This window comes from Rhinichthys klamathensis, unplaced genomic scaffold, assembly GCF_029890125.1.
Source record: "Rhinichthys klamathensis goyatoka isolate OS25496 unplaced genomic scaffold, OSU_Roscu_1.1 h1tg000021l_1, whole genome shotgun sequence".
NCBI lineage: Eukaryota > Metazoa > Chordata > Actinopteri > Cypriniformes > Leuciscidae > Rhinichthys > Rhinichthys klamathensis.
In genome coordinates, this window is record NW_026606572.1 from 3,828,567 (window position 1) to 3,852,551 (window position 23,985).

A 23,985-nucleotide genomic window follows, 5' to 3' on the forward strand; every position below is an offset into this window, starting at 1 on the left:
TCCTTCATATGAAGAGCTTTTTCCTCTAACAGCTGGGGAGGTATAGTCAGCATTTGTTCAGAGATTTGGCTGTTGGCAGCAGTGCCTCGGCTGAAAGCAGGATTCTGTCATGAGTGAGAATATTAGACAGATAGGGACCCGAGGGTGTATAATTTCGCTAGCTCTTGCCTGGGGTTATTAAATATTAGCCTGAGGTGCTGAAGGGCGTTGCTGACAGGGGCTATCATCAGTTCTCCCTATCATCAGGATTTTGCGCTTCTTCCAAATGCTTGCACCCCTGACACTTAGTGGATGGTGCCCTCTTCTGTCCTTATATATTATAGATTAAATTCAAACTGAAATGTGCATTTCTGAAACTTTGAGAAAGACAGGGTGTATAATTAAGAATTCATGATATGTCCGTATCATATTCTTATGGGCCGACATTAGAATTTTTTTATTTATTAGTATAGGCCAATATAATCAATTGTGCATGTTCATTTCCCCTATTTTGATATTTAGATTACCTTTGCTGTCATCTCACACTCAAAGATATTTTTTTAAAACACTGATAATGTAATAATAACACTGTTAAATGTAATCCTATAAGCAAATCTCAAAATGAATTTACTTTTTATTTATTCTGTATAGTATGTTACAAAATGTTGTGATGCCTAAATTTACTTGTAGCATTAAAAACAGTGGATTTTAGTTAGTGTGTTTTTATTGTTTATTTAGATAAATTAATATAATATAGAATTGAGATATTGGTGCATCCCATTATATGTATCAGAGAGATTGGAAAGTTAGTAATATATATAGTGGTTGGTCTGTGTGTGCAATTCCACATGCCTGGAAGACATTCTGAACATACTTTTATTTTTAAGAAAGGAAAACTTAAAAGATAAAAAGTAGCCACCTTGGTCACTATGTCCCCCCTACCTCTGCTCTATTAATCCGTCACCTCTATTAATCCCTCTTTACCGTTTAAAAAAAAAAAAAAAAAAAAAAATTATGCCAAAATGACAGTTTTGTCGAGTACACTTGTAAGCAGATGAACGCAAAGAGTTGTGAGAAAATAGGATGCGTGTGCGTCATGTGCATCAGGTCTTGAAGTGACAGCAGCCAAATAAACCTTCTGCTGTCTGTCATTAATGTAAATCAAAGAACAAAAGACAAAGAGAACAATACATTTCTGTGCAGTTTGGCAGGGCAAGTAAAAATCTGAACCGGCCCAACTGGGCCAATAGAAAAAAATCCTTAGCGTTGAGCCCTATTATATTAAAGGGCAGGTAAATGTGACATTTATCACAGTGGGTGTATGTTAAAGTGCCCCTATTATGCTATTTTAAAGTTTCCTAATGTTGTTTTGGAGTCTCCTACAACAGGTTTACCGCATACAGCGCGCGTGTCGAAAACAAAAACGCCCATTGCCATAACAACGTCAGCTCTGCTTGTCCTGATGCTTCCTACACCATAAACTAAACACATAACGAACAATGACGTCGATTTTACCATATCAATCCGAGCGCGAGTCTGATGATGAAACATTGGAAGAACTATTCATTCAACCGAACCTCCATCGCAAGGACAACTCGAGCAGGACGTTTCTCAGTGATACACTACTCAGGTTGAGGTACATTATGAGATGTTGCAACTGTAATTCCTCACCATCAGCATTAACAAGTGCATCAACAAACCGATTATTTTACTTGTACTTATTTATTTACAGAGTATTTTTCTAATTTATTGCAGTGAACATGTGGAAACGTCTCGGTTACGTATGTAACCCTCGTTCCCTGAGTACAGGGAACGGAGACGTGTCGTCGGGGAGTTCCCTGACGAATTGGGATCACGCTAGGGAGCCTAATTACCTCTGATAGAATTAAAAACGAGCCAATAAAAATTGGCATGCAATCTTTGCATTCCGCGAGCCGCCTACAAACGCGGATATAAAAGCGGAAGTAAAAAATTGCATAGACGCTTTTCGCTGAGGAGCCGAACAGAGTCCAGCCCTCCGCGAAGGTACAGCAACATGGCGAAGGGACGACACGTCTCCGTTCCCTGTACTCAGGGAACGAGGGTTACATACGTAACCGAGACGTTCCCTTTCGTCCTGGGAACTCCGACGTGTCGTCGGGGAGTTCCCTGACGAATTGGGATCCCTAACAAAATGCCATGGTGCTGGCCCCTTCCAGCGCCCAGCTAACCTACCCAAAGCAGTTTCACAAATTACGGGAGCTAGCAAGGGAGTCGCACTGCTGTTCCGCAAGACCCACACAGTGGATTGGATAACACTGGGAAAGCGTGCCCAACCCGAAAAAAGGGGAAGGGAACGCTGCGGAAGCCAGATGCCTGAAGAAGGCCTGGAATACACATATGTACTAGCCCAGGGGGATAGCGAAACATATGGCAGTCCCTGAGGTAGTCCCATCCAAGGGGAGTGGGAGCATACTCAACAGGGACGACAGAACGAGTCTGTCAAGGGGAAGACACGGCTGGACTGCACGTGGCATAATGGGTCACCGAAGAGACCACTGGACATAACACCCAGTCTACACAACAACTCCCTTAGAGGTAATAGACCTGGCGCCGGCGGTCCGCCACGCCTGGCGCCGGCGGTCCGCCACGCCTGGCGCCGGCGGTCCGTCACGCCTGGCACCGGAGGGGTGATGGAGGAACTCACGAGGCAGGGCGCGGACTGGACAGAGAAAAGCTAGGGCTGGGTCTGCCTCCTCCTGGGGCAGCGCTTGCAGGTTCACTACCTGATCCACGAAGGGAGTGGTAGGAACCTTGGGCACATATCCGAGCCGGGGTCTCAATATCACACGAGAAAAGCCCGGCCCGAACTCTAGGCACGATTCGTCGACCGAAAAAGCCTGCAGATCCCCGACCCTCTTAAAAGAGGCCAATGCCAACAGGAGCGCTGTCTTAATGGACAGGATATTAAGCTCCACTGTCAGCAAGGGCTCAAAGGGAGGACTTTGAAGAGCTCTCAGTACCAGAGCTAGGTCCCAAGAGGGTACAGAGTGCAAAACACGAGGTGGATTTAACCTCCTATCACCCTTGAGGAATCTGATGATCAGGTCGTGCTTCCCCACGGACTTACCTTCTACTACATCGTGATGTGCGGCTATTGCGGCAACATACACTTTGAGGGTGGAGGGAGACAGCCTTCGCTCCAACCCATCTTGTAGGAAGGAAAGCACGACTCTGATCGGGCAAGTTCGGGGGTCCTCCTGGTGGGAGGAACACCACTCGACGAATAGGTTCCACTTCAACGCATAGAGGCGCCTCGTAGAGGGGGCTCTAGCAGAAGTGATGGTGTTTACCACTGCCTGTGGTAGATCACCTAGAACCTCCGCGTCCCGTCCAGGGACCAGACATGGAGTTTCCAGAGGTCTGGACGCGGGTGCCATAGAGTGCCCCGTCTCTGAGAAAGGAGGTCCTTCCTCAGAGGAATCGGCCAACGAGGGGCTGTCGTGAGGAGCATGAGTTCCGTAAACCAAGTCCTGGTGGGCCAATACGGCGCCACTAACAGGACCTGCTCCTCGTCCTCCCTGACCTTGCACAGTGTCTGTGCAAGAAGGCTCACTGGGGGAAACGCATACTTGCGCAGCCCCCGGGGCCAGCTGTGAGCCAGGGCGTCCGTGCCGAGGGTCCCCTCGGACAGGGAGTAAAACCACTGGCAATGGGTCGTGTCCGGAGAGGCAAACAGGTCTACCTGTGCGACTCCGAAAACACTCCAGACCAGCTGAACCGCCTGGGGATGGAGTCGCCATTCTCCTGGCAGGGGAGGCAACCGTGAAAGCTCGTCTGCCACACGGTTGAGCTCCCCTGGAACATGAGTGGCGCGAAGCGACCTCAGATGCTTCTGACTCCATAGGAGGAGGTGGGAGGCGAGTCGCGCCATGCGGCGGGAGCGTAGACCACCTTGTCGGTTGATGTACGCAACGGTCGCAGTGCTGTCCGTACGGACCAGTACGTGCTTGTCTTTGAGAAGCCCCTTGAGGCGGCACAAAGCCAAGCGTACTGCTTGCAACTCTAGGCAGTTGATATGCCAATGCAGCTGGGGCCCCGTCCACAGACCCGAGACTGCATGCCCTTTGTACGTGGCCCCCCACCCCATGGCAGAGGCATCTGTGAAAACCACAGCATAGTTGAGAATTCGAACGCCTTGTTCTCTCATGGGAACAATGGCCGCCTCCGCGACTTTCGTGAAGATGCCGGGCGACAGGGCCAGCCCGAAGGGTAGGACTTTGTACTGATACGCTCGACCCTCGAAAGCAAACCGTAGAAATGGTCTGTGTCGAGGAAGAATCGAGACGTGAAAGTACGTGTCCTTCAGGTCGATCGCTGCAAACCAATCCTGGGGACGGATGCACTCGAAAATGCGCTTCTGCGCGAGCATTTTGAACGGGAGTTTGTGCAGGGCCCGATTCAAAACTCGCAGGTCCAGGATTGGCCGTAACCCACCGCCTTTCTTGGGTACAATGAAGTAGGGGCTGTAAAACCCGGACCTCATCTCGGCAGGAGGGACTGGCTCGATCGCGTCCTTCGCCAGCAGGACATCGATCTCTTTCCGCAGGACAGGGGCATCCACTGACCGCACACGGGTGAAGTGGACGCCCCTGAACCTGGGAGGCCGGCGTGCAAACTGAATTGCATAGCCGAGCCGAATGGTGCGGATGAGCCATCGGGACGGACCCGGAAGCGCTAGCCAGGCTTCCAGGTACCGACCCAATAAGCCCACCCGAACCACCGGCGTACCCGCGGAGGGGCAGCGAGGTGGAAGGCCGGGACCCGGCTCCAGTGGCAATGTAGCCAGTGGAAGTGGGGTCTGGGTGTTCCACCGTGGGGCAGACGGCAGAGAGAGCTCGTAGGCTTTCTGCTGCGGGGTGCCCCGTGGCGAGGGGAGGGGAAGAGACGAGGCACGAGGCCCTGCCTCCTCGTGAACTGGTCTCTGCCCCTCTGGGCCCAGCCGCCGACTATCTGCTATCTGCAGACTGGGAAGAGGGGAACGAGAGCGATGCTGCTCGCAGACAGCATCCACCGTCGTTCGGACCCTCTTGGGTGGAGGAAACTGAGTGCCCGTCAGTCTCGACCGAGGATGACCTGGAGGAGGAAGAGGAAACTGCTCTTTTACTGACTCTTTGGGAACAGAAACAAAATGAAACAGAATATTCTCCCACCGGCCCTCCCCCGGGGGAAGGAGGCGTGCAGGGGCACCCTCCTGAAGAGCAGTTGTCCGGTCCTCTTTCAGGTCGCCCGTCTCAGGAGCGCTTCCCTCCCTTCCTTTTACGGGAAGGGGCCGGGTGCGTCTGAGCGGGCTGGGCCGCCCTCTTGCGACCAGACTTCCTCGCTCCAGAGGTGGTAGGCTGCGCTGGAGGAGGAGCTGGTGCTTGAGGACGACCTCGGCGACGGGAAGCAGCCGGAAGTTGTACAGCCACAGGAGACGGACCCGCAGCAGGCCGCCTCCTACGCAGGACATGCCGTATAGCCTCCGACTGCTTCTGAGCGGTGGAGAACTCCTGGGCCAAGTTCTCCACCGTGTCGCCGAAGAGGCCGCCCTGGGATACGGGGAAGTTGAGAAGTTTGTTCTTCTCCGCTTCCCTCATATCTGCCAGGGTCAGCCACAGGTGGCGCTCCTGGACCACCAAAGTGGACATCGCCCGACCCAGCGAACGTGCGGTGACTTTCGTCGCCCGGAGGGCGAAGTCCGTCGCCCGGCGCAGCTCCTGCAGCAAAGCTGGGTCGGGACCACCCGCCTGCAAGTCATGGAGTGCTTTAGCCTGATGGACTTGGAGCAACGCCATGGCATGCAGGGCGGAGGCGGCGTCTCCACGCGCCATGTAGGCATCCCCGGTCAGACCAGAGGAAAACCTACAGGCGCGGGAGGGGAGTGAAGGGGCACCCCGCCAGGAGGAAGCGGTCTTCGGACACAGTTGCATCGCGATAGACCGCTCCACTGGGGGGATTCCCTCGTACCCGTGCGCCGCCCCGCTGTCCAGAGTGGTAAGGAAGGAGGAGCGAGGTTGTCTCCGCCTGTACGCCAGAGGCGCCGACCAAGACTTCCTCAACTCCTCATGCACTTCGGGAAAGAAAGGGACTGGAGCGGGCCAACAGCACGACCCGCTCCGAGACACCAATCATCTAGCCGCGAAGGTTCGGGACCCGGTGGAGGGTTCCACGCAAGCCCGACATTCTCGGCCGCCCGCTCGAGCATAGCGGCCATTTCCGGGTCAGGCTCCACCGACGCCACCACACCCGAAGGGGGCAGCACCGTAGAGTCTTCGCCAGAAGACCGCTCTTCCTCCGATGCCGCGATCGACATCTGATCCTCAGGTGGCGCGCCGAAGGAGACAACCGGAACCGCCCGAGGGGGCTCCGGCCGCTCCACCGGAAGCGCCGATGGCAGCGTGCAACTAGAGGTGTGAGGCGCCCGAGAGGATCTTTCACCTGTCGCGTTTCTCACAGTAATCCTCATTCGCTCACCAACAGGAATCACCGAAGTAGCCGTCTGCTGAACTGAACCAGCAGACGAACTAGACCGGAGATTCTCTGAAGGGACTCCCCCATGTTTCAGGGATCTCAGTCTCGAACGTAGCATCGCGAGAGTCATACTCCCGCAATGAGAGCATGACTCATCCACAAACGCTGTGTGCTAAGACCAGACACGTGAAGCAGTGTTTGTGGCCATCAGCCTGAGGGAGAAGTCGACCGCATCCAGAAACGCACGGGCGAGTCGACATCATGAAAAGGACGCGAACACACCGTGGAGCTCTTTTAGCAAAACAAAATAAAAAAGAAACTGCTCTCCAGTGCTGAAGCGCCGAGGGATCACCGCCGCAGACACCGCCGGAAACTGCAACCGCGTGCTGCACTTGAGACGAGGATCACTGAAAGCACCGTCACACCAGCACACCGAACGTTTCTTCTCCAGGCTCGTTCCAAACTTCAGAACAGCAGGTAAGCTCTGAGAGGCTCCGAAGGAAAAAGCGTCTATGCAATGTTTTACTTCCGCTTTTATATCCGCGTTTGTAGGCGGCTCGCGGAATGCAAAGATTGCATGCCAATTTTTATTGGCTCGTTTTTAATTCTATCAGAGGTAATTAGGCTCCCTAGCGTGATCCCAATTCGTCAGGGAACTCCCCGACGACACGTCAGAGTTCCCAGGACGAAAGGGAACTGTAACAGTGCATACATTAGCCGAGCTCTAGAGTGAATGACTGATGTAACATAAACGTTGGTAAAACAAATCTTGCTCCATGCTTAATCTTTCCTCAAAGTAGTGAGAACAACATACAATCTGCACTAATAGACACCGTTTTAGGTAATAGTAATAGTGGGCCACAACTGATTAGCAGAAGTATTTCAGTAAGACAGTAATAATGTGAGTTAACCAGTTAGCAGGAGACCTACACAATATAAAACTCAAAACTAAGTATTTTGAACACCATCTTTCAAGAGCAAGCGTTTTGCGAATCCTGCATTTAACTCCAAGTTTTGAGAGTCGTCAGTAAAATAAATGGAACACGGCAAAAGTTTAGGATTACACTGCTGTGGTATCATGGTAAAGATTAATTTAAAACACTGATTCTTCACATGCTCGTCCTTGGGCAGTGACAAAAAACTGGCTTTACCTTCACATTGTAGAACACAGCCTTCTCAACATGATGCTATCCAGTATCCACAGGAATCAGCTGCAGTGTTTGAGGTTCAAATTTTCCCTGATGTCTGCACACGCAATATGCTAATGTTTCGTCTTGACGTAACGACGAAACGGCTTATGACTCGTTTGAAAAACGATTCCTTTAATTGACTCAGAGTCGACTTGTACTTTTGAAAGACAATAACTTTATATACGGTGAACTTTCAGATTTAAAACTTTGCAGGATGTTTTCATTCACTTAGAACTATGTTACACACTTACATGAAAGGTCATTTTCAAAAATCCATAATAGGGGCACTTTAAGATTGTTTTAAGTTCAGTTAAATTAAAAGTTAATATTTTTTAAAGCCTAACAAATGTTAAGATTGGTAGATTTCAATTATACTGTAATGTTGAATGGCTAATTAATGGCTAAAATTGAGGAAAAAAAACATATATTTCATGGAGACATCAGCAGTATTGGTATCAGTGATACTGGCCGTCATTCATAAAAATATGCCATTAAACAAATATCATAAACTGTCTTTGTTGTTTCTACACTAATTTGGAGATTAAATGTGAAATTATTATCAATATAAAATATATTAAAAACTTAAATATTATGTGCGATTAATTACAGAAAAAAAGTGTGATTCATTTTTTTTTTATTGATCAACAGCACACACGCACACAAACACACACACACATTTAACCAATTTTGCTTTATTACATTTGTAGACTGCTTTTATATGACTGACCACAAGGTGGAGAGAGAGTGCAGGGAGTGACTAAAATAATACATTATGGACAGTGGCAGTAAACAACCTTGATTTAACTTCTATTGCTATATCTAGTCATCTGGCTCCATTAAATAATGTTCTGATTTTGGCATATATGACCTAATTCACATATCCTTGACTCATAAAGCAGGCTACTTACTTGCCTCACAACTGTTGCCATACAATGATGCAGATTCATATCTTAAGTAATATTGACAAACTTGGCAACTGCCGCTTCTGACTTTGAGATGTTATTAAAACCGAATAGATGCTTAAAGATTTAAAACAGAGAGGCGCTACATTTATACAGATGGTTTGTTATTATTAAAAGCAGATCATTTCATTGTCCTTTAGTAGAAAAGTACTGGATTCATAGACAAGAGAAGTAAAGAGAAGGGATTCTTTCTGTTCAGACACTGCTTTTCACAGTAACAGTGCGAGGTTTGCTGCAAGAGGTTAATATTCATAACCCTCTCCCTGCATATTCATAAGAGAGACATGCTGCTCTGACTGCAGTACTGTCAGTTCTACCACTGTGACGCTGCATTGTGGGCAAATCCTCTGGGGTTCACAGATTCCCTGTGTTGTATTATGGAACATGCAGTATTTTCAAAGACAATACTCTCAATATGAGTAGTGCATAATTGCATTGTTTGGTTTTGTTGTTGTGCAAGACTTGGAATTATTATTATTATTTTTTCTGTATAATTCATAGGTACTTCAGAGTGTATAAAGTGTATCTGTCCTGCCAGCTGTTATGATCAGACAGGCCTTTTTGTCATTCGGCAGAGCCACAGATGGGAGACCAGCATGGGGTCAGTAGCTAGCAGACAAAAAACACTACCATTTAACTTGCACAGGAACACATAAACAGGGTTTGGGAATTAATCAATTTCAAATTTGGATTGCATTCAGTCTGTTGCATCATATTATAATGTAAAATCTCAGTATTGCACCTGTGCCTGGCATATATATTCTGACAAATATTAGTGAATGAAGATTAGTTATAGCTAGGCCAACCATAAAGCAAATGATAATGTTGACTGCTTTAATCCCGATTTAAGATGGATGAGCAGCTTGATTCTGGAATGAATTTGGGTTTCTTTTCCCAATCTCGTGGAAACTTGGAGGATTACTCGTGTAACCTATTTATGCCAAGAAAGAGTAATCAGTTTGCTTTCAATACGCTGTTTCAAACATCAAAACGTGCAGTGGGTTAGGAAAATTGTCATTTATTTATACGATTTAAAAAATATATACTAGAAAACCCTCTAGGTCAAAGATGATTATATTATTGTTGTTGTTGTTGTTGTTTATTGTGCATTTATCAATACAATACAATAATCTTGGTTGATCTCATGCCATTGTTTAATAATTTGATATAACACATGATGTATTTCAGTGCTACGGTGAAATGGAGTAGCTAAGGAGAGAATTGTACCCTGTCTGGGAATAGCAGAACTATACTTGGCTCATGCGGTCTACAAATTCTACCTTCTGAAGTGATAATGTGGACACGTTTGTTTCTATTGGTGCATTAGACTGTCATTCGTCTTCTGTAGCCCTGAGGTTGGCTAATTACACAGACACGATGGGATAATCCCGGTTAACAGAAGCTGATGTCAGATTGGTTAGGTTTACCACAAATCCCTTCATGGTTGAGGTTGGCGATGCGGGTCTAGCTTGCAGTCACTACTGCAGAAGAAGTGGAGGGAGTGTCTGACTGCTCTGGAATTTCCTTTATGATGGTCTGTCAGTCCACCTGCTAACCTGCCTGTTTTACTCACCAAATGGATCTGCACTTGTGATCGGATTCGCTCAAACTCTATTGCGACGTCTCCGCGCGCGCAGGGCCGTATCGTAACATTCGTGTCGCGCGCTCTGCAATATGGGTACCGTGTTATCTGTATCCCCTATAGTGACTAAAGGGGCCATTCTGGAAGATGGAGAAGACGAAGCCAATGGGAAAAGCCTTAAAAAGCAGTCAGTAGTCGTGTCCATGCTCACATTTAAGCGGCTAGTGACTGCATCGGGTAAGAAAAAATGTGCCAAGAAAGTAAATCCGAATCTTGCTCCGCTGCCAGAGAGCAGCGACTGTCAGGTCGAGAATCTGAACCAGGAGAACTTCAGGAAATCGCAACAATCGACCGAGCGGAAAACGAAAAATGGACCTCTTGCGGTGCCCATCCCCACGGTTCCTCCCCATCTGGATCAGAATCAGGACCAGCTCAATCCAGCGCCGAAGCAACTGGTGTCGGTTCAGAAGCAGCCCAGCAACCGGTCGCTCCTCTCGCCACGGCGCGTGATCGTCCAGGCCTCCACCGGGGAGCTGCTCCGTTGCCTGGGTGAATTCCTGTGCAAACGGTGCTGCAAAGTCAAGGAACTAACCTCAAATGAGGTCATCCTTTGGTTCCGCAACGTGGACAGGACTCTGCTGTTGCAGGGCTGGCAGGACCAAGGGTTCATCACGCCATCCAACCTCGTGTTCGTCTATCTGCTCGTTAGGGAAACTGTAACCGATGATGTTGACAATCCACGTGAACTCCACGGGACCTTTCTTACCTGCCTCTATCTGGCGTATTCCTACATCGGAAACGAGATCTCGTATCCTCTCAAGCCCTTCATGGTTGACGCCAATGCGGACGCGTTCTTTGAACGTTCGTTAGATGTCATCGATAAACTGAGCGGGAAAATGCTGCAGATTAACATGGATCCGCACTTTTTCACAGAGGTTTTCCAAGACTTAAAAAACGAAGGAGATTGTAAGAAGGGTGGAAGCGAACTGGACCGCTGACTGTGATCGAAATCTGAGCAGAGATCAGTTACTACTGATTTATTGGATGCAATTGTAGTCAGCTCTGCTTGAGTGACTGTTGCGTTGCGCCACGAGCCAATTTAATAGCCTATTTATGACACTGTTTTGTTGGCTTTGTTTTAACAGTATTAAGTGGTGATTTAGTCAACATGGCTTCACCGGTTTAGCTAATGCATGTCATATAGATTTGTATCTGTTGCTTCACAGTCTTACATAAAAAGGGAAAGAACAAATGAACGTTTATTCTATATAATTGTCTCAGCTGTCATTACTAAGGTTATCTGGGTAACTATCCTCCTGAGACCCAAAGAAAAGAGTTATTTTTTTTAGGTAGGCTATTTAAGTGTTTGGTGTATAACATTGGTGTATAAGCCTACTATTCATATTTTGAGTTATTGTGTACAGTTTATATTATTATATTGGCTAAATTATTAAAGATTGGACGTTGCTATCAAGGCTTAATGTATCTCTCAAAACATTACAGTGGACAAGTGAGTGGGTCTCAGGAGGATAAAGCTACATTTGAAGAGATGTGAATGGAACTATCCAAGGTGCTGACCTGACTTACATGTGCTCATGTTGCACTGTTAACAGACGCCATTCTGGATGTGAACCTTGAAAGCGTTTTCTCTCCACTGAGATGTTCTATGTGCCAATTCATGTGTGATCTTAGGAAACTACGGGTTTTTTATTATTATATTCACAATGATTTCAGAAAAAAATGGGCAGATCTTGCTTGGAGATTATTTTATTTTTTGACATGATTCTTCAGTGCTCTTGCTTGAATTAAATAAAACACAGTCTGACTGGTTTTGTTGATCGATAATTCATGAATCGAGTTTATTAATGCACTGCATGCACGTGCCGTTTGACGAAATAAGCCTATTATAAGCTCATATACTAGCATCCATTTAAGCTTTGTACACTGACAAGGCATCTATCCACCATGTCTACACTAAAGTATTATTTTCATGATTTGTTATCACAACTTTTTTTTTTCTTTTGTCAAATCAACTTAGATAATTAATGTGGTTCAGACAATATAATGTGGTTCAGAAAACATAATATTTTTAGTTTCGGTTGATTAAACCAATCTCCATTGTATTAACTCAAATGTTTTAATTCAGGGAACTCAATTTTAAAACAACCATGTTAAGAGTTTTAGTGTGACAACTAACAGGCTACTTTTATTTCTCTCTCTCTCTCTCTCTCTCTCTCTCTCTCTCTCTCTCTCTCTCTCTCTCTCTCTCTCTCTCTCTCTCTCTCTCTCTCTCTCTCTCTCTCTCTCTCTCTCTCTCTCTCTGTGATTTACGCATGGGTTATTTTACCTTTTTAATCCTTTCCCCTTTGATTCCGAATGATATTTTTAGAAAAAGGAAAGAGAAAATGGTAATTTATATAATTATAATATAATATGCCTAATTATTAGTCTACAATTAACAGATGGATAAATCATGTTTATGACTTCACTCGAGGCTACGTATTTATTTTCTGTGGGACTTTTTGAGATCATCAGCCAATCCCGTTCAGCTGAAAGCAAGAATGAGCGAGTCTCGCGGAATTGTGAATAAAACACTTGACATGAATGATCTTCGAGTTCATTGGCCGGAATTTGCTGCAGTCTGTGAGATGTGTTTCTCTGGGTCAGCGGAATACATGTGAACTGGGGCTTCGTTTCTCCAGTCGGTCTCTATAGTAACCGCAGGATCGCCCATTCACAGCACTGCAGAACCTCACGCGCTTTGTCTTCAAGCAGCGCGTGGCCACATGAACATTATGAATATGTCAAGAAGGCTATGCCCTCAAATAGTTTTCGAGTAGGAAATTAGCTCACAATCAACACATGTCCTAGTTTTGGAACTATTTTTAAAGCTTCTGTTGTAAGCAACATGAGGCTACCTCTAGTTTCCAGCTCCCAGGCCTTGACCATATATTTAATGATCTAGGCCTATCTATCTATCTATCTATCTATCTATCTATCTATCTATCTATCTATCTATCTATCTATCTATCTATCTATCTATCTATCATCTGCTTGTCTTGACAAACTTTACTTTTCTGTTTTAAAATCACATAATTGCTTTTGTATAAATTGCAGTTAGTTTTAGTTCTACTTTAAATTTACAGTTTTTATCAGTCGCTTGGTGCATTTCTCACATCACTATTCACATTTACATAACAGTTAATGCAGTTCTCAAAACAATTTGTACAAACTGCAAAACCTAGTTGATAACCTGCAAAGGGGTGTCAATGCTCAAAATGGATAGCTCATTCCTCAAAAGCAAGTATTCATGTCAATGAAAGTGTCAGTGTCATCAAGATGAAAAGTCCTGACACCATTGTTTGTGAACAAGATAGTCAAATGGCTTTGTCATGTTTTCATTATGAGAGTTTACTCTGTAAATGTTTTCCAATGCAAAAAAAGTCAGATTTTGGTGACACTACCTGAAAATGCTCAAGACAGCACTATATTTGCACAGCCATTTGAAAACTACAGTAAAGTTACACATTAGTGCATTTAGTGAGGTAACTGATTACAAGACACTGAATATGTATGTTTCACATTTTTACTATATGCTCTTTGCAATTCTAATTTGTTCACAGCATTGTGCAAAAGAAAAAATACACCCTTATTTACAACAAACATAAACTCCCTTTGAGTAGAGCTGTGCACTTACTGTAAACAATATTGCAGTACATATTGGAACTGAACATACAACATACATAGTACTGTAAATCATTCATGCACATCCCTTTTCATCAGTGAAAGCTGAGGTTCACCTGACAGAAATTGTTCAATTTAGGATAAACAAATATATATTATAAGATAAAATTTGCTTGACAGATTTTGACAACTAGTTCAACATTTTTGTATGTGATGACTCAAGCAATGAAATGAGGACTATTAGTTTTATATGGAATGACTATTCAGCATTCACAAGTATAGTTAATTTTGACATGACATAATAATGTTATAAAACAGCAGAGAGTTGTATGAAAGCAATTGATGCATGTCCAAAAGCATTTGCAATTTGTTGGAAGGAATGAGAAACTGCTACTATGATGTGCACAAATGACTAAATGTTGTGGAGGTTGAACTAACTGTTGTGCAAATGTAAATAGCGATGTGAGAAATGCACCAAAGCGACTGAGAAAAACTGTAATTAAATGCTCATTAAAACGATGGAATTCTCCATTCAATTCTGAATGGTGGACAAGTGATACGTTCATAATAATCCCAAGCAATATCAGTGGACACTAATATGTTCTGTCTGCTGTATGAATGTTTCTTATTAGTTGCACCTATGAAGACTCCTGAATCCTTAGTATATAAGTGTTTACCCCAACCAAAGAGCCAAACAAAGAATGATTAGTTCTATTTTTGTACTTGTTATAATTGTTCCTTAATCTGTCAGGAGGCTTTCTTCTGTAGTCACCATCAATTTGACCATATGACACTGTGCCCTGGCTATATATACTGTATAAGAGATCTTACCTAAGGCTTTCCACCAGCTAATCCCAGATTAGTGGAAATAGGTTATATCGGGTTGGAAATCAAAGTGTCAGTAGTAATACCGATGGGTCAGTGAATAAACATCTTTCCCAAAAGCTCTCCCTTTCAAACAGATGACTTAAAGTTATACTACTTTTTTTGTGAAGAATATATTTCCTTTGCTTTAAGGAATAGTTCACCCAACATTTAAAAAAAAAGAAAAGCAAATTACTTTGATTACTCACCCTCAGTTCCAAACTAATATTATTCTCTTTTAGAACACAAAATGAGAAATTCTAAAGATTGTTCAAGCTGCTCTTCGTCATACAATAAAAGAATGTGACCAGTCAAGCTCCAAATAGAATAAAGAAACAGTCCATATGATTCATACAGAATTGGAATAACATGAAGGTGAATAAATGAAAACAGAAATCCATAGTAAAACCTATACCAGATGAATAATATAGAATGTTGCAAATTATTTGTCTAAACTTTTTAGTTGTATAATGAGTAACATGTTCACTTTGTTTCAGTCTCTCTGTGGGAGAGCGAGATGGAGGATGTTGACTATATATAGAGTCAGAGTGGGTGTTCCGTGACTGACTTGAATGGATGATACATTCAGAGCCACCCACTGGCTGGGAGTTAGTCACTAGATCACACTGACAGATTCAAAGCAGTACTGCTCATTAAGCTTTCTCTAGGGGCCACCAGCCAACACTCCTCTCCTGTCACAGAGGCTTGTGTTTACCAGAAAGAATGCCTCACAATGATTTCAGCAGCCAATTAGAACGCTATTAACAAACTTGACTTAGATTGATCGCTCTTCACGTTCCTTCAATTATAGCATTTATCCTTGAGCAGTGATTTTTTTGAGATTGGCACCATGCTTGTAAACACAGGTTAGGATAAGAAACTAAAGCATTGGGCATTTTTAAGTGCCTTAAAACATTAACACAAAGTGTGTGTGATTGAGTTTAAGGAAGGCAAAAGTAGGAAGTGTTTTTGCTTGATTACTTGTTTAGGACAAAAGAGATTGGAAATGTTCTCCTCCCATCTGTGTGTTATGCAAAAGCTGCTGCACTGGACTAAGCACACATAATGTCCAGATTAACTCTTGTACATTCACTCAGTGACACCTTGCAGCTGAAAATAACTTATTATAAGTGTGATTTAGCTCGTAGAGTACTGAGGAAGACCTACAGAAATATAGATCAGACGCTCTTTGTTGTTGTTATTGGCTTACATTTTTACTTTCACTACTGCTCTTGAATAAAAAAAAAGATTACTATTGTTAAGTAATAAGAATTGTGCAGTTACTACTTTAATTGAATTATATTACATACAAGCTGATCAATGGTTTTAAAAATCATAAAGTCACAAAAAGTTAAAACCATATTAAGAACATGAGCTATGGTACCTTATTATTATTGACAAATGCACCGATGCGTATTGATTATTTTAGAGAAGAAAATCATTATGTAGCCTAATCTTAATATAGGGGAGGCTACGGTTGGTTGTCAAAACATGCTTCAAGTGTTTCATAATTGTTGTACTGTTTAAATTAAAGCTTATACGGTAATAGGTTCTATTGTGACAACTTACCCCATCCATCCACTATTGGGGCATATTATGTGTTGTTAAATAAGCTGTATCCTTATCTGGGCAATAAAGACGGAAAGTGAACAAGGTCTGTATCTACACAAAAAAAAAAAAAAGTATAGCCAGAGAAATATTCACTGGAGCAAAAAGTGTAACTTCTATCTCCCCTACAGTGAGCAAAACGTTAGAGACTCCTTAAGCTAGACTCACATACAGATATAGCTTTGGTTGTCCTTGCACAAACCTTTTCTCTAAGCTGGAATCTGTTGGACAGACTATAGAGCCTATTTAAAATAAGTCCAGTGTGCAAACAAATCTTGCCATAAATGGCGGACCCCAGTAGAGCTGCTATTGACATGCAGATCACACTGATGGGACTTATGGGTCTCCTCACAATACACAGCAATGCTGGAGAAATTCCTCATCATGACATCAAATATGCAACTATAGCCAATTAGCATACAAGAAAGCCATTTGTCACAAATTAGCCAACTGAACTGCATTGCCATGGATATATCTTAGTTAGTCACGATACATTAGGACAAGGTTGGGATTTCTTTCTTACTTCCCCCAGTTTGCCTCTTTTAGTATTTTTTGACATATGAAGCTGAAAGAATGTCCTGCGGCGCAGTTGTAGGCATGGTGGAAATTGGAATAGCTACATGACGCCCTCTTGTGTCCTGATTGCGTATTGTAGAACGAAGCGTTCTGCAAAATGTACAGTGTTGGGGGGCCCCCAGGAATGTGGTTAGGAACCATAGAGGCTTTACACACTCGACCGTTTTATAACACTGTGACAATATTTTCCATTCTCTAAACTTTTGTTAACGTTTATTATGCTGTTTTCTTAGTGCGTAGCTGCGTACCGATGGCGGGCAGCCACAGCATAGCCAATTTAAGCTTTTGCTTGTGGGGACATTTAGTCAGATAAAGGATAAACCTACTGCTAATTTATTATTATTTAATTTTTTAAATTACTCAGTTTTACTTTTTAGTTAGTGACTAATCATATCCACAAAATAGAACTTTGTATTTAAAAAAATATATAATTATAAAAATAGCACAGAGACAGAGTGATAACGCATTTCCCCCTTGGTTCACCCATAAAAATGAAAATCCTGTCATTATTTACTCACCCTCAAGTTGTTCCAAACGTATGAATTTATTTCTTCTGCTGAACACAAAGTAAGATATTCTGAAGAATGTCGGTAACCAAACAGTTGTGAGGCACCATTATGGAGGGGAAAAAATACTATGGACGTCAATGGTACAACACAACTATTTGGTTACTAACATTCTTCAAAATAATTTCTTATGTCCAAGTCAAGTCAAGTAACCTTCATTTATATAGCGCTTTTTACAATAGCCTACAGATTGTTTCAAAGCAGCATACAGCGATAATAGAAAACATAACATTGTTCAACATAACAAAGAAATTCATTCAGGAACAATTTGAGGGTGAGTAAATTATGACAGAATTTAAATGTTGAGGCTTTATTTAAAAGATTTCTACCCTCATACAAAATCAATTGAATGAAATTCAGCATTTTTTCAGAATTAATTAAATAAAATAACTCCCAAATACCACCCAGAATGACTTTAGCGCGGTTAGAAACACACACAAAGAATAACCCTATAACAGATCAGACTGTTTAACAATTTTAATGTTTTATCACAAGCAAAATACATTATAACCAAATTATCAACAGAGCAAAAAGAAGGGAAGTCATCTCGTGTTTAAGTAGACCGTATAGCCAAGGCTACGGGAAAAAAATCATAGTTATTATTTACGATTTATTAGGACATATACGCTTTTGAAAATGTATGCCTAATTTTCAGACCCACAACGTCCACCCTATGCCCAATGTTTCGACCAACACCCACAGTCACTGTCGTAAATAAATAACGAAATTCAAAACGCTTTATATGGGAACTATATGCTCGATTGCACAGGTGTGCGAACACGTTTTTGCTTCTTCCCAGCAAACATTTGTTCTCGTACCATGTAGTCTTTTCTCCAACGTTAATTTTGTCTTCTCTTTTGTTGACCTCAAAGGTTTGGGAGGTAAGGCAAATTAGCCATGTTATTTGTTATCCATAAGATGGCGCTAAATTGTTTTCTTATCTTAATGTGGTCAACATAACAGTCCTCCAAACGTTAAGCCGCAATTATCATTTTCAATCGAGTAAAGAATTTAAGGCCTATTCAATGCCTATTGTAAATTATTAGGCTACGGTCTTATCTGGAGTGGTTGCGCTAGTTGGCTATGAATCAGTTCAGCGCTTTTGGCTATAGCCTATCAGCGCGCACTCCCGAGGCAAATAAAAAAAAAAAATCAGTTATAGTGAGTGTTGATATTATTCAGGTTGTTTAAAGTATTGATATTGTTTACGCAACTTAAATGTGACGCAGACACGGCACCGAAGGGTCCTGGCGGTTGCAGGTTGTGGCTGTGGTAGAGGGTGGGAGGAGATCCGGGCCAGTAGGAGAACCCCGACGGACCAACACCTGGCGCAACCAGATTGAGTTTGGAAATGCCTGAAAACTGGATGGGAGCGAAGTTGCTCTGGAACTTATAAATAGCTTGTTCAGTTGAAGAGGGCTGGCACACTTGCGCCAGGCCGTTAAAGTCAAATTTGTACGCGTAGCGCTTTCCGTGCACCTTGGTCATGATGTTTTTGTCGTAGTAATAGCGCAGAGCGCGGCTCAATTTGTCATAGTTCATGTTCGGTTTACTCTTGCGTTCCCCCCACCGTCGGGCCACCTCGTCCGGGTCTATGAGTTTAAACTCTCCATTGGTCCCCTCCCAGGCGATGCATGTCATATTGGCGCTGTCAGACAGCAGCTCCAGGAGAAACTGCCATAGCTGGATTTGTCCACTTCCTATAAAATTGAAGGAAAGTATAGGCTTACGTGTAGCCTTTGTAGGGCAAACAAGGAGACCGACCTTTTTTTTTATCAATATTCAGTGAAGACAGAATAAACAGAGAACAGAGAAATAGAAATAGAAAATAAAAGTTATTTGAAGTTAAAATCACCCTTCTAAAATCAGTTTTACTGTATAGAGTTCTTGAGTTGGTTATATGGTCGTTTGGAGATTAAAAAAACATTTGATATTTTATTATAGATTATTCAGTGTATTGGTTTCTTGGTTCTGCAGTCTTAAAAATAAAGGTTCTTTATCGGCATGATTTTATGAAGAACCTTTAAACATCCATGGAATCTTTCTATTGGAGGTTCTTTGTTGTGTAAAAAGGCTCTTTAGACTATATAATGTTATTCAGAAAAACTGAAATGTTCTCTGAAAGGTTCTTTTGGCAGCACAAAATAGTTCTTGACAGCCCATATATTATAGCCTTCTAATTAGAGTCTTTATTTTTATTTAATGATTTATTTTTTAGGTATAATCATAATAAAAGTGTGTATACAATTTTGCGGAATGCGCACAATAGTTATTTTTTTTTATTATTATGAAAGAACCTTTTATTTTTTTGCACAAAAGAAAATTCGTCCGTCAACAATTCATCGCAGCACTCACCTTTCTGCACGCCTGTGTTGATGGGGGTCCAAGAAGAGCTTTTGCTTTCCTTCAAAAGATTTTCTGTGGGGTCTGGAAGAAAACGTTTAAGAAATACGTCTGACAATCAGAATTCATATTCTATATGTACTTTGCAAAGGAGTAATAAGCAAAATATGCATGAAACATATTTCCCCTTGTTTGTGTATAGGCCTATTTGTAATAATTTTAGAGGAAAAACACGTAATGTCATCCATCTATAAATAAGAATTCGCAATAAAAGAGGTTAAATAGTATGAGTATCGTCGTGTTGCTGCTCGATGTATTTGCCCAGACTTCAGCGCCGAGGTCAGGAAACGCGTCCAGGAAAAAGGATATCCGATTTCCGACAAAAGAGGACATGCGTTCCAGATGGAGAAGTCAGAGACACCGGCGGTGGTGCGCAGCGTGCACCCGCAGACCCCTAGCATCGCCCTATTCTTTTCACTCATTTCAGCAGTTTTTCTCATTTTACGCACAAAAAGACTATGTACCTGAGAGATACATGTTAAACATAAGGCTTCCTCCGCAGTTCTGTCGCATTGTGGTGGTGGTGGTGGTGGACGTGAAAGGGTAGGCTTTCATTGGCGCAAAGATTTTTATTAAACTTTATCTCAAAACTGTGATCTGGAATAAATGTGAGACAGATTGAAGTTTCCAGGCAACTGTCACAAGCCCCATCTCTGAGACAATATTCAGACAGCAATTTCCTTCGGTGCATTGGTTTAATTAAAAGAGCAATTTACCTCTGCCATCCCTCCCCGTCTCCACAATAAAAAGGAACCGATAGAAATTCGGCCTTATCAATCCACCATCAAGGTTTAATAAAGTTTCTGCGTTAAGATCAGAGTTTCTATGGAGAATTGAAGTGTTTGACATGGAAACCGGTTCAGATCCTCTTTCTTTTCCGCCTTTTTACCTCTTTGCAAACAAAAAGGCCTGTTCCATGTTGGTTGAGAATATTTACCTTTTAATCATGCCTCAGTGATTACTGGTAAACAAGAACATTTTATCCCAAACGTAAGTTGCTTTAATGCGCAATTGATGGTATTGTAAACCATGTGCCCTGCCTTATGATCGTTTCAGTTATACTGTCACATAATGCATTGGTTGTCATTAAACAAAATGTTTTTTTTTTTTTAAACTGAGTCAAGAACCCAAGTGTTCTACATAGAACCCAAAATAACCTTTTTTTCTCTTTATAAATAACTCCAGTATACATATAGGGTAAAAATTTTATTTTGACACCTTTTTTATTATATTATAGTCCTTGAATTTCATGTACCTTTTTACAAAACCAAATCTTAAAAAAAAAAAAAAAAAAATACTATGATAAATGTGGACGACAACAAAACAGTTTAGGTTCACCATATATTTTACAGTAATCCCATACGACACACGTGAACCAATGAAGTGACAAAAAACAGACAAAGAAGGTAAATGCTTTATTACTTTTTTCTTTTTTTTTTTTTGTGCCCATGCAAACATATTAATGCTGTCCATCTGTACAGGGGTGTGTGTTTTTGATTCAAACCTGAAAGGGGTAATAAATATTTGTTTATAAGAAATACAAATGTAATATTTGTAAGTCAAGCAGTGGTGTGTGATTACACTGTAGTCTGCTTATTCTGTATATTTAATCTGTATTAATTGCACACAAATAAAGACTACTCGGCAGCGTCAACTGTGAGAGTAGCATCATTAACTCAAACACACACTAATATCAGATGAAACGGGCGAGTCATCTTGTAGTTGTTTGTGTCGTGTTGTCTCAGACTCAGGCGTCCCAGACTTGCTTTAGCTGCCTGAGTCATTAAAGAGATCGCAGGCAACTTAAACAAGCCTCGGATGCAAGGCAATGCTTGAGTTTGTCCATGCACTCGAGTCTCGACATATTTCATGCTGGCCTTGGACCTTCTGATGAATACATTTAAAACACCTAAATGCAATAGTTAAAGATAAATGCGATATGCCAATCAAAGAAGAGATCTAGAATATAAAAATGCAAAGAGAAAGGATTAAATCTGGAATAAGTCTAAAGATAAGTTGTGTTTCCAATGATAACTGTAATTTGCCTGCACGATTATACACTGTAGCTACATGTAGCCTAACTGAATCAACAGATTCTCTTTAATCAATAGGCTACATGTAAAAAATAAAAATAAAAAAAAGTCAAATGTTTGTTTGTTTATCATTTTATTTAAAATGATTAAAATGAAATGGGGCGGTGATTGGGGGATATTAGTTAATTTAACAGTAAATTCGATTACCACCATAACCACGTTTCATTTGACGTTAACTTACAACTCTTCCCGGTAGGCGGTAGGCACGTTGTAAGCACTCTTTGTTTTTGACAATAATTTCAAGTCAGGGATCAGTAATAGCAGGCAAACTTGGAATAATCAATTATATAAAAGTTTGAGAAAGTACACAGCACAAACATTATTTTACAAAGAACAAAATGTTTTACGCGGGTCTCACCTTCTGTTGTTGATATGTAACCTTAGTCAGGTTGATTCAGTCCTATTAAATACGAATTTTACTTGAATAAAATTTTGGGTAGTACGTTTAGTTTAATTAATAAAACATGTTTACAATGCAGTTTTATAAGGTTGGATTTGTGATTCATATCTGCCATTTCCTTCTAAATACTAACTTATCTCTGTCCTGTCCTGATTTGCTCCCTCAATATATTACTTACCCCGTCCTGTTATGTCAGACTGCAGCCTGTCCCAGATCCAGCTGCTTTCAGCACTCTTGTCTGTCTTATAACCACTGCACTAAGAACCAGTACTACACTTTTAATAAGCTCGAAGGGAAATGTGTATTTGATAAAGGTGTGTACAGTTGAACATTTTATTAGGAGATCCTGGACTGGGTGTGGGAGCAAGTTTTCAAACAGCAACTACACCTTATTCTGAAAGTGGGTGTGTGCAGCCAAATACTGAACGGTTACACACAACAAACATAAGAGACGGAATCACACCCGGATCCCAGTGTTACAAACGATTTGATTGGGCGAAAAAGAAACCGTACTTCCTTTACCCCTTCATCAATAAAAGATCCGTCCATTGCATTAGACCTCGGCTGTTTTCATCAACGAAAAACTTTATAGGCCTATTCAAACAAGAATATGTACGGCAATTATTTGATCCACAAAGGTCAGGACCTCGGACAGCTCCAGACAAAACCCAAACCGGTGACAACACGTGAGAACTTTCACCCCAGCCCATGGATAATAAAAAAAAGGCTAATTTTGCAAGTATATATATATAAACTTGCAGTATTTTTTTTAATTCTCCATACTAATGGGCTATATATAGGCCAAGATAATTTAAATAAAATATATAAAATAAAATAGTTGTTAAAATAGAAAGATGTTTTCATTACATTTTTATACACATTAAAGATACATTTATTTAAACATTTATTAACAGCACTTTTTATATTTCTACACTAAAAAATATTTCCATGATTTGTTATCACAACTTTTTTTCTTCTGTCAAATCAACTTAGATAATTAATGTGGTTTAGTTAATATGTTTGGTTTCTGTTGATTAAACCAGTCTCCTTCATTATATGAAATTACATTTTTAATTTCAATGAACTCAAAATTTTAAGGCAACCAGGTAGGCCTAACTTATTTTTTTTAAGTTACACCAACAATATGTTTTTACAGTGTAATTTATAGGAAATTGTATATGCCTATATATACATATATGAATATGTTTATTTTATTTAGTATAAATGTAGCATATGTAAATGTAGCTAAAATCCCCCAAAAACAGGTCCACAAAGAAAAAAATAACATGACACTAACCTGAATGTACTCATGCTCTTGTTTATTAGAAATATCACAGTCTCACATCCCCCATGGTTTAGGACATCATTAAGCAAGACTTGGGTGGTGTTCATCTGGTGTAAAACATCCTAATTGTTAAATGTAACAAAGTGGCCTATTCCTCCATTGAAAGTGTAGTCTATCTCAGAAAAAAAAAATCTTGCCAAAATTTCTGCATGATTACATTTCTTTTAAAATGTGCGAGGCCTGCTCTAATAACATATAGCTTTAAAAAGCATCAGACCTGCTTGTTTTTTACATCAAGAAT

The 23,985-nt window shown here is 41.8% G+C and overlaps 2 protein-coding genes across 3 annotated transcripts; one reads left to right on the plus strand and one right to left on the minus strand.

Moving 5' to 3' along the window:
• Window positions 1-9,932: 9,932 nt before the first annotated feature.
• On the plus strand, window positions 9,933-11,509 carry cdk5r2b (cyclin dependent kinase 5, regulatory subunit 2b (p39)). The gene has a single exon (XM_056242276.1). It carries the CDS (start codon window positions 10,298-10,300, stop codon window positions 11,201-11,203), a length of 906 nt encoding a protein of 301 aa, XP_056098251.1. The 5' UTR covers window positions 9,933-10,297; the 3' UTR covers window positions 11,204-11,509.
• Window positions 11,510-18,605: 7,096 nt separating this feature from the next.
• Window positions 18,606-22,656, minus strand: fev (FEV transcription factor, ETS family member). 2 transcript variants are annotated; one of them, XM_056241903.1, is made up of 3 exons: window positions 22,578-22,656; window positions 19,859-19,930; window positions 18,606-19,203 (listed from the first exon to the last, which is right to left on the minus strand). In XM_056241903.1, exon 3 carries the CDS (start codon window positions 19,142-19,144, stop codon window positions 18,656-18,658), a length of 489 nt encoding a protein of 162 aa, XP_056097878.1. In that variant the 5' UTR covers window positions 19,145-19,203; window positions 19,859-19,930; window positions 22,578-22,656; the 3' UTR covers window positions 18,606-18,655. The 2 variants fall into 2 exon arrangements, with proteins under 2 accessions (XP_056097878.1, XP_056097870.1); XM_056241895.1 differs by lacking the exon at window positions 22,578-22,656 and adding an exon at window positions 20,371-21,144.
• Between the last annotated feature and the right edge of the window lie 1,329 nt (window positions 22,657-23,985).

Bases quoted from the DNA above. Each gene is read 5' to 3' on its own strand.
- cdk5r2b (XM_056242276.1), top strand. From the start codon at position 10,298: ATGGGTACCGTGTTATCTGTATCCCCTATAGTGACTAAAGGGGCCATT.
- fev (XM_056241895.1), bottom strand. From the start codon at position 20,461: ATGAAAGCCTACCCTTTCACGTCCACCACCACCACCACCACAATGCGA. The intron at 19,931-20,370 runs GTACATAGTCTT...GTTTTCTTCCAG, and splicing joins GTTTAACATGTATCTCTCAG to ACCCCACAGAAAATCTTTTG. The intron at 19,204-19,858 runs GTGAGTGCTGCG...TCAATTTTATAG, and splicing joins CAACACAGGCGTGCAGAAAG to GAAGTGGACAAATCCAGCTA.